The 13,136-nt window shown below is 31.8% G+C and overlaps 2 protein-coding genes across 2 annotated transcripts in view; one reads left to right on the top strand and one right to left on the bottom strand.

Annotated features, from left to right (window-relative positions):
- The window catches only part of LOC106681051 (peroxisomal membrane protein 2), a 14,196-nt gene extending 12,936 nt beyond the window's left edge, over positions 1–1,260 (top strand). The window contains exon 4 of the mRNA XM_014421174.1: positions 863–1,260. Within this exon, the coding sequence (XP_014276660.1) occupies positions 863–1,150 (288 nt within the window). The 3' untranslated portion in view covers positions 1,151–1,260. The remainder of the gene's footprint in view (positions 1–862) is intronic.
- Positions 1,261–9,710: 8,450 nt separating this feature from the next.
- LOC106681059 (UDP-N-acetylglucosamine transporter) overlaps positions 9,711–13,136 on the bottom strand; it is a gene marked incomplete in the record, with an annotated part of 13,653 nt that continues 10,227 nt past the window's right edge. The window contains 1 exon segment of the mRNA XM_014421184.2: positions 9,711–13,097.

Genomic DNA, 13,136 nt, shown 5'->3' with positions numbered 1-13,136 from the left:
CTATCCTTACCACGTATGCTGATGACACATGTGTGCTCACAGTTAGTAATAACCCTTTGATTGCATCCCAAACCCTCCAGTCCCATATCACAGTCCTCGAAGAATGGTGTCGAAATTGGAGGATAAAGATAAATCCCAACAAATCACATTTACTCTTCGTCGTAAACCTGCCGACTGCCCTACAATATACTTTAATAATGTGGCTCTTACCCCTATAGAACAGATTCGTTATCTTGAACTACATCTTGACAAACGACTAACCTGGAATCCTCACACATAACTGAAAAGACAGGAAACTGCACGCAGATAACCGATCTAGCCCGAACCCGATATTATTCCTTCCATAATAAACTCCCTTAACCACCCAAACCTACTAGTTTCTAACCTTGCTTCCTCTTCCATTCCTGGCAATCCTCCAAGGCGCCTGAAAAGAAGATGGCCTCGTGACCTTATATTGTAAACTGTTTTTAGAGTTCTACTACTGGGTAGTTTCTCTACATGCTGTATCATATCACTGTCATTATGTTCAAATTTACTTGTATTTTTTATACAGTTGTAAATATCAATAAATAAATTAAAAAATGATTAACAAGCATTTGTACGAGTTTTGGATTTGTGGCAAGTGACGAACGTGTAGATCCGGCATAACATAGGAAGGTTCCTCTACACGTTTGCTAAACAATTGCAAATTTTATAATATGATTATTTATTCTGTTTTATGCTCTGATTATATATAAAAAGTATTCTTTACTAGTTATAAGTATGCAGAAACCCAATGAAGTTGGGAAGCACAAAATTTATAATGAAAGTGTTTTTCTCTCTAAGGTGATTATACACAACTCAAATGTATTATTGTTTGCAGACAAGACCACCGGTACTATTTGGCATCTTTTACTTAGCCCCAATCCATCTGCGAAGAATGCTAAAGACAATTTATGAGGTGATATTCGCAACCTATGTCACTGGTGCAATAAGGAAGCATGTCAACGTGGCACCAGCAGATAGGATGTCGGCTGGTGGTATCGGGGGAATCAGTAAAGTTGGTGATTACTCTTCCATTACAGGTTTCCAACGTCCAGAAACTGTGGACAACCCGATGACACGTTGGGCACGCTACAAGAAGTGGGCCTGTCGCAACAGGGAGGACTAGATATCAATAAGACCAAGGGTACTTCTGGTCACTATTCCTCCACATACAGTCTAACCGAAAATTGTGTCCTATGTCAGAATTTTAAATAAAAAGTGCTTTAAATTTGTAAATATTCTATCTATGTAGCATAAGAGTCAACACACTTGATCTGTTTATGGATGATTTTAAAACAACAGTCAATTGTAAAATTCTACTTAAATAAAATGGTTTCCAAGTCTTGGGGTGAGGGGCGTTTCGTAAATGAAAAAACCAACCTCTTTCTCAGAGAAAAAATTGTTCGCTGGTTCGGGTGATGGAAAAAAATAATAAACGGAGGACTTGAAATGAATCATAAAAACACAAAAATAATAAAGAAAAATTAGAGAATAAAAAAATCTTCCAACTGATATACAAATTTAATTAAATAAAAAAAAAATGAACTGTTTTGTTGATACAAAAAAATAATTAGTGTGAAGTAAAAGAAGAAAATATTTTTATATATATGTACAAACAAAAAAAAAAAACAAAGCAATTTTCTTTACGCAAGAATCAGTAACTTAAAAAAAAAAAATATGAATTTCGTGAAAATGGGAGAAAAAAGTCACTCAAAGTAGGGAGGTCGATATGCTCATATCGATTATATTTTTAAATTCCGCAAAACTATCGATTTACCTGGAATCCTCACACCAGACTGAAAAGACAGGAAACTGCACGTCGATTCCGACTAATACAGCACTTACTAGACAAACGGTCTAAACTTCAAACACATTACAAAAGACTGATCTACATGACTGTAATAAGGCCAACTGGACATATGGAGTTGAGCTTTGGGGCTCCACTAAACCTTCGAATTCCTCTCGTATTCAATCCTTACAATCCAAAATCCTTCTTAATGTCCTCTATGCTCCTTACTTTGTCACAAATAAAATCATACATAAATACCTTAATGTTCCCTATGTAACCGATCTAGCCCGAACCAGATATCACTCCTTCCATTATAAACTCCCTTCCTGACAATCCTCCGAGGCGCCTGAAAAGAAGATGGCCACGAGACCAGCTAATGTAAAATGTCATTACAGTGCTACCAATGGGTAGTTTCTCTACATGCCTGTAACACTCCAATTTAACTTATATCAGATTTACTAAATGTATTATAATGTACAGTTGTAAATAGCAATAAATAAATATTAAAAAAAAAAAATCCGCAACATCCACCGTCATCCAGATGTTGATGATGATGGTCGGTTGAAAATTGAAAAAACGGGTGAGGATCCTGAATTGAACCCCAAATTCTCGTGGCCTCAAAAGCGGTGAGTCGGTGGGAACCTCTATCTCTGGCTCAGCCTCTAGACTCTAGGCAGCAGACTGTAGACTGCCTTATCAGTCTGTTTTTAGGCACTAATGCCATTGCAGCCTGCAATGTTGTTATATGTGCCTAGCCGCAGCAATGTATTTATATTAAATATTACATCTTAACAACTTCCTTAACTGTTCGTGATTTATTCTAATTTAATTTTAATTACAAAAAATGAAGATTGAATGGTTATTAAAAAAAAGGAAATTAACTTATGATTACCAAAAAATAAAAACCACTTGGAAGTATAATGAAATTAAATTAAACAAAAGAAAAATACACTTTTGGGCTTTAACACCAAGGATTCCTGAAACTTGGTTATGGGACAGCGATTCCAGTAAAAGAGAAAAAAAAGTCAGTTATTTCACCGCAATTTTTGATTACTTTAATGAAAACTATGTATAATTAATTGCTAGTCAAAATTGATAAGTCTGCCAAGTATAGGTAGGGAGAATAAAAAATGGCAGCTACTTCAAAACATTAAAAAAATTAATAAATTTGAAGACAATGGATATTTTCGTAAAACTGTACTATCAAATGTATGAATATGAAAGAAATATACAATTTTTTAAAATAAATAAAAGTTTTTGATTTTAGAAAAAAACATGATCTTAAGTCAGTTATTTCACCCCATTTTTTATTACTTTAATGAAAAATATGTTTAATTACTTACTAAAATTTATGAGTCAGCCAAGTATAATTAGAAAGAATGAAAAGTGGAAGCTGTTTCAAAACGTTAAAAAAATTATTTTTTCCATTTGAAGCTGTATATCTTAGAGATATTTTTCAAAGATCAAACATTTTATACGAATAACCAGAAATTAAAATTTTGTGAATTTATTTTGTCAAATATCATAAAAACTACTCCACCTACGAAGATAAACGTCATGAACTGCTTTATAGTACATTAAACTAGATTTAATTTCAGTGCTAATTGACATCCTAATGCCCTATGTTTCCTTGGATATAGATTTCTCAATATAAATTCACTAACAATTGAATAAATTCTGAATGAAAAATTGAATTTTTTTTTTGACGTTTTGAAACAGCCACTATTTTTTATTTCCTCTAACTATACATGCCAGGGACGTGACAGCCGTGCGTGTTGGTGCGCTCGGTTCTGAACGTTGTGGGTTCGATTCCTACCTGGGGGCAAATAAATTTTTCGGCGGTCCTGAGGGGACACTCCCACCTTGATTAGCATGCGGCGGCAACTCAGGTAGCCGCCAAGGGTTGGCAAAAATGACCACTAGACCCAATTGCCAGACTTGCCCCTCCCCCCGTCCACCAAATACCAGTACCAGTACCTGCACAGGCAGAGCCATCAATTTTCTCTAGTAATTATACATAGTTTTCATTAGTAATAAAAAATTGGAATGAAATAACTGCCTTTTTTCTCCTCTTGGGCTCTTGTACTGTATAGGCTTTTAGGAAAAATATGACATTGCTATTATTATGGGGCCCTCACAATGACAAAAATGTTGAAGATGTCATTTTTCTGCATATATATTAAAAGTATGAGGAAAAATATTATGCAAAAAAAGATATATTAAAACACTCAAACAAGTGCGTAGTATAAAGAGGCTGATTAAATATTACAGAAAATGTCTCCAATTTGTCAAAAGCTTTTGCCATGTGCGGTTCAATGAGTCAACTACCTGTGAAAAAGGGAAAGGTGGGAAGGAGAAAGAGGGAAGAACTATTTCTGTAGCAATATAATGAGGTAATGAATTTATTTTTGTTATAGATACCTACTAACTATTTTGTAGTATAAAAATATAATAATAAAAGACTACCGAACCCGAAGGTTCAATGCCGATACCACCAAACGCTCTCTGCATACATCCTTCCAATGATGCCCCTCCAAACCCAATCCCACTAAATCTGTTTTAACGCAATCCTCCCATCTACGTCGGTCTACCCCTCGGACATATACCCGTTGGTTCAATGCTTATCATTTTAGGGATCCGCTCGTTACTAAGCCCTACAACCTTACATGTCCATCTTATACGCCGCAATGCTATAACTTGAATTATATTTACCGGGTGTAGGTCCTTAATTCAGCGTTGTGTAATCTTCTAAATTCTCCCGTTAATTCATATTTTTTCGGTCCGAATATTTTGCGTAATACTTTATTTTCGAAAACCTTAAGGCGCTGTTCATCCCTTAGTGTAAGAGCGCTCCACGTCTCGCATCCATAAAGAACAGTAGGAAGAATAATAGTTTTGTAAATTCTAATTTTTAAGTGTTTCGATAGAAGGCGCGAGCTAAGCAGTTTCGAAATTGAAAAATAACAAGCATTTCCCGCCTTCAACCTAGCTTTTATTTCCTCACCAATTTCGTTTTTCCTAGTTACCGTAGAACCTAAATACTTAAACCTATCTACCTGTTCAAACGTATTTCCTCCTATATCACCGAAATTGCTCGCGTTTCTACTACTAGTCATGTATTTTGTTTTATCCGTATTTATTTCAAGACCTCCTTACTGGAGTTTATTAGCGTGGTTGTATTTAGTTCTATAGTTCCTTTGTCCTCACTCAATAATACCAAATCACCAGCATACCCAAGCACCGGTATTTTACCACCCAAAGTTAAACCCTTTTCGGTATTCATCACACTTTTAATGACGTATTCCAGTACTAAATTAAATAAGATAGGTGATAAAGAATGACCTGGTTTTAAACCCGACCGGACCTGGTATTTCTCAGAATAATGATTACCGATTCTTACCTTCTTAAACGATTCGGTCATGCACATCCGTACGAGATTTACAAACTTCTTTGGTATTTCCTGTTCAATCAGAATATTATACAGCTTCTGGCGTATAAACCTTCAGAAATAAAAAAAGAGAATATCTTAAAAATAAAATAATAGAGATAGTATAAAAACATATTTTGATAAAACAGAAGCCATTTTCACAAAACGAAGACCTATACTTCCATTGATCATAAATATAAATAATACCCCAGTCCCTTTTGCCAAAACAGTTGAATACTTAGGAGTCGCTTCAGACAGCAAACTATTATTTAACCACATCAAGTCAAAATTGAAAATGCAAGAAAAATTCTACATCAAATGTACCCATACTTAAATAAAAAATCAAAATTATTCAATAGAAATAAATTGATAATATAAAAGGTGGTACTAAGACCCATCTTAACTTATGCCTGCCCCATATGAAGCTTTACCAGTTCAACAAATATAAAACAAATGCCACAGAATCATTAATAATAATCAATCCATATTACACAATAATATATAAAATGCACACTGTATTAAGTATAGACACCTTACAGGATTACATTTATAAACTGACTCATAAATTCTTCCAGTCTTGCCACAACTCGTTAAACCCTCTTATCACAGAAATAGGAAATTACTCGAAAACTACAACCCGTAGATAGACAAAAGAACTAAACAAATATTATTGTTAACATAAATCAATGATATGTATTTCAAGCTACCCAAAGATATAAATTTTATTTCATCCAATTTTATGTATTTTTATTTTGTTTTAATACAATAATGTTTTGGATTTCTTTTCTCCTTCTTTCGGTTTGTTTTAGCAAAATATAAAATAGAGAAGTTTATAAAGTGTAATTAGTATCAGAAAATTGCATGTATAAGGGGGTATCCCAAAACTACAAAGTAAATATTGTATGTATTATATTTATGGAATAAAAAATATGTTTTGAAAAAATAACATTGTATGAAGTACGCCTTCAACTAAAGGCCAGACACACATTCACTTTTGATTAGCTGGTGGGAAGTAGTGGACTGTATAAAATAAAAATAAAACATGGTTAACTGAAAAGGAAAATTTATTGTCTAAGTTACAGGTAGTAGGGGGGTGGCCAAAATAAAACATTAGCTGTTAGATATGTTAATGAATTTGGAATAAATGGGCTATGGAAAACTGTAGATTTAATAATGTGGTTGATGACAATGGATGTTAATTATGCTGAATTACCTGGACTTCCTTCATTCTCTGGTTATTCTCTCTTAATTTCTTGATTTCTCTGTAATTCCTTCATTTCTCCTCTACTCACTCATTTGCACTTAAGATGATAGTAAAAAAAAAAAATAGAACTGCTATTGGCAAGAAAAGATGGTTGCTCTAGAGCTAGGTTGCTTCTTCTCCCACAGAGAGCGCTGGAGGAGGTGCTTTTGTTGTTGGCCACATTGAGCACTGTTAGTGCCTACATTATGGGAGCCCACCCCCAATCCAATGCAGACTTTCGGTTACCTTAGGTCACACGAAACAAACATCTTTTGTATTTTTTTGTTGCCTTTATTTAACTATGATGAGGGGATTTTTAGGTAAGCTAACAATGATGATGATAGTAACTTGCAATCTTCGGGTCAGCCCTAGGTAAAGTGAATTAGAGCTGAGTATATGAGGTGCCATCGCTCCATTGCGAAAAGTTTAATTGATACTGAATGTTGGTGTAATATTTTTGCACAAAATTTTGAGTGACATTTTTGCTAGTTAAAGGGCTCCTTTAGTAATTGTTTAATATATAAAAATTCTGCATGGTTCATAGCAACTCCCATTCACTGAAGTATTCATGTAATAACAGGATCAATAAAGAACTAGATTGAGCAGGAGAAAGTTTATTTGAAAAACAAATCATTAAATAACCTAAACAAATTATTTTAAAATAATTTATTTTATACTTTAACTCGATAGCATGAAAATGAAAATATAGTAATCAATGAGGAGAAGATGGTTGGGGGTGCGGTCAATGAAAAACACAAATAAGTATGATTAACTTATTTTAATGTGCCGACGTTTCGGCTAGAGTTTCTAGCCTTCTTCAGGGCTAAAAACAAAACAAGATAACAACCACAGTAAGTATAGAAAAATAAAAAAATATAAATAGAAAGTATAAACAGAATAATTTTATACATACAATGAATAATTTTACAAAATAGAATTAATAAAATGAAGTGATGAGAGAAGCGGGAAATAAAATGTATACATAGGTAATTGAAAAAGCGGGTACAATAACTTACTTAAGGAAATGAAATAAAAATAAAGTTATATAATGCAAAGAAGTATGAACATATTAGTTATTATTAATTTAAAATTGAAATATGAAAATTGAGAGGAAGAAAATATATGTAACAATAATAGATGATAAAGAGGCAAATTATAAGTATAGTGTACAAAACTTATAACGCGGGCAACGAAAACGGATAAAAGTGGAGAAAATAAGGGGAAAGAGTAAAATAAAGAAAGGGGAAAGAAAACAAAAAAGAAGAATAAAAACGAACCTGTTCGCTGGAAGATCGAGCGCCTAATGGATACAGCGCTGATGGTGGTCAAACTTAGAATTAAAAAATTTTGTTTTTAGCCCTGAAGAAGGCTAGAAACTCTAGCCGAAACGTCGGCACATTAAAATAAGCTAATCATACTTATTTGTGTTTTTCATTGACCGCACCCCCAACCATCTTCTCCTTATTTATCATCCACGGTCAACTATCTCTCATAATTATAGTAATCAATATTGAGAATAAAAACTAACAATAACCTAGCAGAATAACAAGGTGGTAATAACAGGATCAATAAAAAACTAGATTGAGCAGGAGAAAGTTTATTTGAAAAATAAATCATTAAATAACCTAAACAAATTATTTTAAAATAATTTATTTTATAATTTAACTCGATAGCATTAAAATGAAAATATAGTAATCAATAATGAGAATAAAAACTAACAATAACCTAGCAGAATAACAAGGTGGTTACCAATCTGCAACCTGGCCAGAACAAGAAAAATGAAAATTGTCAATAATACAACTACATAGAGCTTTAACACAAATATAATAAATGTTTATCTTAAGTGTATGTTTTTTTTTCACAATATAAATAAAATTCTAATTAATGTAGTATTTAGCCATCACAAAATAATACAACTTTATAAATAGATAAACATAATATAACTAAGTGAACTTTTTAAGTGTCATTTATAAACAATTATATAGAGTTATATGGGAAACATGTAACCTAGCAAGAGACCTTACATGCAGGTAAGGTAGGTATTATAATATGTAAATATACTGATTATTAATTATTATAATTTTAAAAAATAAATAAATAAAAAAACATTGCAGAGAGATCAAGATTAACAGTCCAGTATATTAAATAGATTTTTAAAATAGTCAAAGTACGATTTCAACTGACGTTTTGATCATTAAAATATTTTATACCAAAACTAGAAGGCCCTATTGGATACAGGTAATAAAACATTTAATTTAACTAAACTTAATGTTCGTTTACTGGAAGAGTCTTATGGAATAAAGCTGGATTTAGTGAATGACACAATTCTTCCTTATTAAAACACAATAATTTATTTCATATCTGAAGATGGGGGAAATCTCCCGAAACGTTGCTGATGATAATACCTTTCAATAATAAGATGCAAAGTTGAAGTTAACCTCTTAGGCTAATACATTTGACATGATTCTTCCATTTAATTAAATATAAAATACATATAAGTTAATGTAAATACAGTAGTCTAATACAAATAGTAATATTTATGTTTGAAATTTGTTTAGTTTAAAGATAAACTTATTTCACCAATTAAAATAAAACTTTTCAATGTTGCAGCTAAAACGCCATCTTCAGGAACAAAAATTTAAATTACAGATTTGAGTACATACTTACAGACTCAAACTTCCGAGATAAAGGAGGTTGTAAAACGTTTATCAAGAGGGCTGTTATTATACACTTATAACATTGGAGGAAGGACTATAATGGAGGCAAAATGCAGAACAGTTTTATTTAAATTAGTGAAATAATTTGCCCTTTAAAATTAATATAGTACTTAGTTTTTAAAACTTCTAAGTTTAATTTCTTAGCTGAAGAAACAGCTATGCACTTACAAAAATAAATTTCTTGCCGACACAGTAATAGTGAACAAATTTCAAATCTGTACCATTAATTCATAAACTAACAACTTTAATAAACAGCTATAACATTAAAAACAGAAATATAATTAATCATATTCTATAAAACGTAATTTATTTTTATTGATATGAATTATTCAGTTTTCAACAGACATAGCTAAAATAATTAACCAACCGACATTAACAAGTCATCATTTTTTTTTTTTAACTGAAGTTTTACCTGATATAAATCATCTTATAATGTTATACTTTTCTAGACAATGATTAGAATCATTTGAACAAGGCGTTTTATATTATCTCCGATAAGAAGAGGTCAGAGACATATTCAGTCACAGAGGTTATATTATTATTTGTGATAGGGCTTCAGATGTAGATAATTTGAAATCTTGAACTATTGAAAAGTACTTACATTTAAAGGCACAGTATAATATTTTTAACGTAACATTTTTGAAAATAGGTATAATAAAAAAAAAATTAAATGTATGATATCAGGGAGGATTTAAGATTAATTTTCAGCCCTATTTTGCCACCTTTGATTGTTTCTAAACTAATAGTAGAACCAGGAGGTGATTTTGTCGGAATCAAACTCAACAGCCAGGTTTCGATCCTAATTAAGGGTACCTATACAATAGAGGGTGTGTGTGTCCCAGCCGTTTCACAACCTTGGGGTAAATCTACGGTTGATATAACAGAATAAATAAATATCTACCACAACTGGACTCAAATGCAAGCAAGGGACAGCAGCACAGTACCTTACTACAATGACTTTTGATGTTTTTTCATAAAATTCTCTGACTTTTTAAGTTTTCTAGCACCAGTAGCTAAAAAAATTAGTCCGGAAGCAGTAAGGAAAAAGGTATCCCTGAACAATTTGATTAACGGTACTGTCGCAATATTCAGTACTCCCAATCTAGTGCACAGTTTATAGTTAGCTTGTTCCCCCATCTGATACACTATCGCAGGTTTGCTTGAGAACAAACATACTCAGATTTCAAATTATTTCTCCTAATAGGGTAGGAACCAAAGGCATATATTCAATGAATGAATGTAATGTCCATTGACAGACCTTGCTGTGTAATCTATGCATTTCTAGTTTGATTTGCACTCAAATTGGTGAAATTTTGAGGTTCCATCCAACCATAACATTACCATCTCGAAATTGTCCAAAGTTAAATAAAACCGATTAAAAAAAAATTAAAACCTGTACCGCTACAACCCATGAAGGGTTAAGGGTTCAGTACTTCGTAAGGAAGTACAGTTACTAGACCAACGGTTGTGCAAGGAGGTGATTTGGTCAGAATCAGGATCGACTGCCAGATTTTTACTCAATTAAGGGTACCCACTTTAAGAGACTGGGTGGACCCCAGAACCCACAGGAGTTGACTCATGGCTACAGTGTAACAAAAAACAATTTTCTGCCCAGCCAGATTCCGGTCCTTGGAGTTAGTAGCCATGCGCCTTACCTTTGGGCTACCCATGCACCCAAATAAAACTGATAGGTCAATAAAACATGTGGTGTGTTTTTAAAACAGGTACACTCGAATATATTAAAGTATTAAAATAATAAAATAAAGTTAGTAAATGGCTGGGATTTTAAAATATTCACAATAGCTAGGTGAGTAAAAATTCGTGCGTTTCCAAAACTAATGCAAACAAATTTTGATTTATCTGTATTAACCTAATGGTGGCGCACCATAAGCATGAGGTGTTTTTGCGACTACTTTTTGTCAATATTTTCTCCTTACAGAATTGCTTCTAATAGTAAACCAGTTTTTTCTTTGACATACCATTGGTGCAATTAAAAACTTTTTTTTCATTAAAAAAAATATATATTTTAAAATGATTTCTTTTAAAATGTAACAAAATTTTAATGAGGTATAAGTAGTTGATCGTAGATTAATATGAGATGGTGGGATATAGTCATTTCAATTTTCTCATCTTCAACATAACTCTGTTATATATTTCACACTTATTATGTAATTTTACTGTTTAAACCTTTAGTTTAATTAAATTTTTTCTATTCTATTTACTTTATCGGTCTTTCATAGTTAGTCATACTTACCAGTAACCGTTTCCGCTCAGTCCAACATATTTTTGCCAGCTCTCTACAAGTCAAGTTATGATCCACTCACTTCAGACAGAACCTCTGCCGATTTCCTTCTAATTAATTTTTCAGACATTTAATATTTATTTAAGCTTATTTTTTTACGCACCTATATTACTGTCCATCTTTTATCCATTGTAACATACATTTTGTTTTCTTTCTTGCCCATTGTATCATATATTTCATTTTTCTTTGATACATTTCATTACGTTGATTTAGATTGCTTTTCATAATTTTAGACATTACTTACAGACCTTATTATGTTAATTCCATTAATTTTCTAACATACTTTTCATTATGTTTATTTCTTGAACTTTGTTTTTTAATCTTTTTATCATTTATTTTGTATAGTTATATTTTATCTCCTATTATTATCAATCAACTTCATTTATTGTTATGCATATTTCAAAATTAGTTTATTATTTTCTTTTTACTACTGATTTTTTGTTATGAAATGTTACTTTCAAAAAAACTGCATCTTGGAAACTATTGAAGATGACCAACTTTTTTAGGACTCATATTTTAGCAAATTTACTCCGCTTTAAATGATATTCTGTTAGCTTTTCTAGTGTTGTATTTTAAACATTTTGAAACAGCTGCATTTATTATTATGCATTTTTTATTCCCCTTAACTATACTTGACAGATTCATCAATTTTGACAAGTAACTCAATACATAGTTTTCATTAAAGTAATAAAAAATTGGGGTGGAATAACTGCATTTTTTTCCACCAGGCTCTTGTACTATTAGGACAGTATGACTTGCCTCTTATAGTAGTTGTACTCAATACAGACCAGTGATAGGTAAAAATTATCTATAGTTGAAACTAATAGATAAAGTTGCCATGGATACGACCCTTATTCATGAATGAACCATTGATAAAACTAATAGCTAATATTGCCATGGATACGACCCGTATTCATGAATGAACCATTGATAAATAAATATCGTATCCATGGCAACTTTAGCTATTAGTTTCAACTATAGCTAATTTTTGCACAACTCTGATACAGAACATTGATCAAGAACACTGGCATTATTAAGCATACTTTTGCCCGTTGAATAAATGTGTCGTTGGCTACACTTACTATATATTACACACATATAGGAAAATTGAAGTAAAACATATATAATAGTTGAAAGAAGGATTTACTTCTTAACTACACGATCAGAAGAAACAATAGCAAAGTTTCTTAAATCATTCTTACAAGATGTTTATATTCTAAAAATAGATTCAAGAAATATTTGATAGCGATGGATAACTCGGATACCCATATAAAATGGTTCAAAAACCTCGTAATAGGTACAGAAATATTTATAAAAATATATATTTACAGACATTCTTTACCCTAAATGAAATCCTATAGGATCTCATTAACTCAGTTTAAGTAAAACTTTATTTCAACCCTGAGATAATCATTCTCCGGCCATTATTGGTAGAAACATAATTCTACTGTTTACCTTATATCAATTATACTCTGTAATTTGACAAAACAGAAATAAAGGCTTAGACACCCATCTTTTCGAACAAGAACAATACATTAAAATGGAACGAACTGTTAACACGTAGACTGTAAAATAGTAATTAAATCACTTTCATATATCATGATATATATATATTTATATCATATATAATATAT

The sequence above is a fragment of the Halyomorpha halys genome, unplaced genomic scaffold, assembly GCF_000696795.3.
Source record: "Halyomorpha halys isolate HHAL.00 unplaced genomic scaffold, Hhal_1.1 Scaffold306.1, whole genome shotgun sequence".
NCBI classification, from domain to species: domain Eukaryota; kingdom Metazoa; phylum Arthropoda; class Insecta; order Hemiptera; family Pentatomidae; genus Halyomorpha; species Halyomorpha halys.
This window is presented reverse-complemented; position numbering and strand designations above follow the sequence as displayed.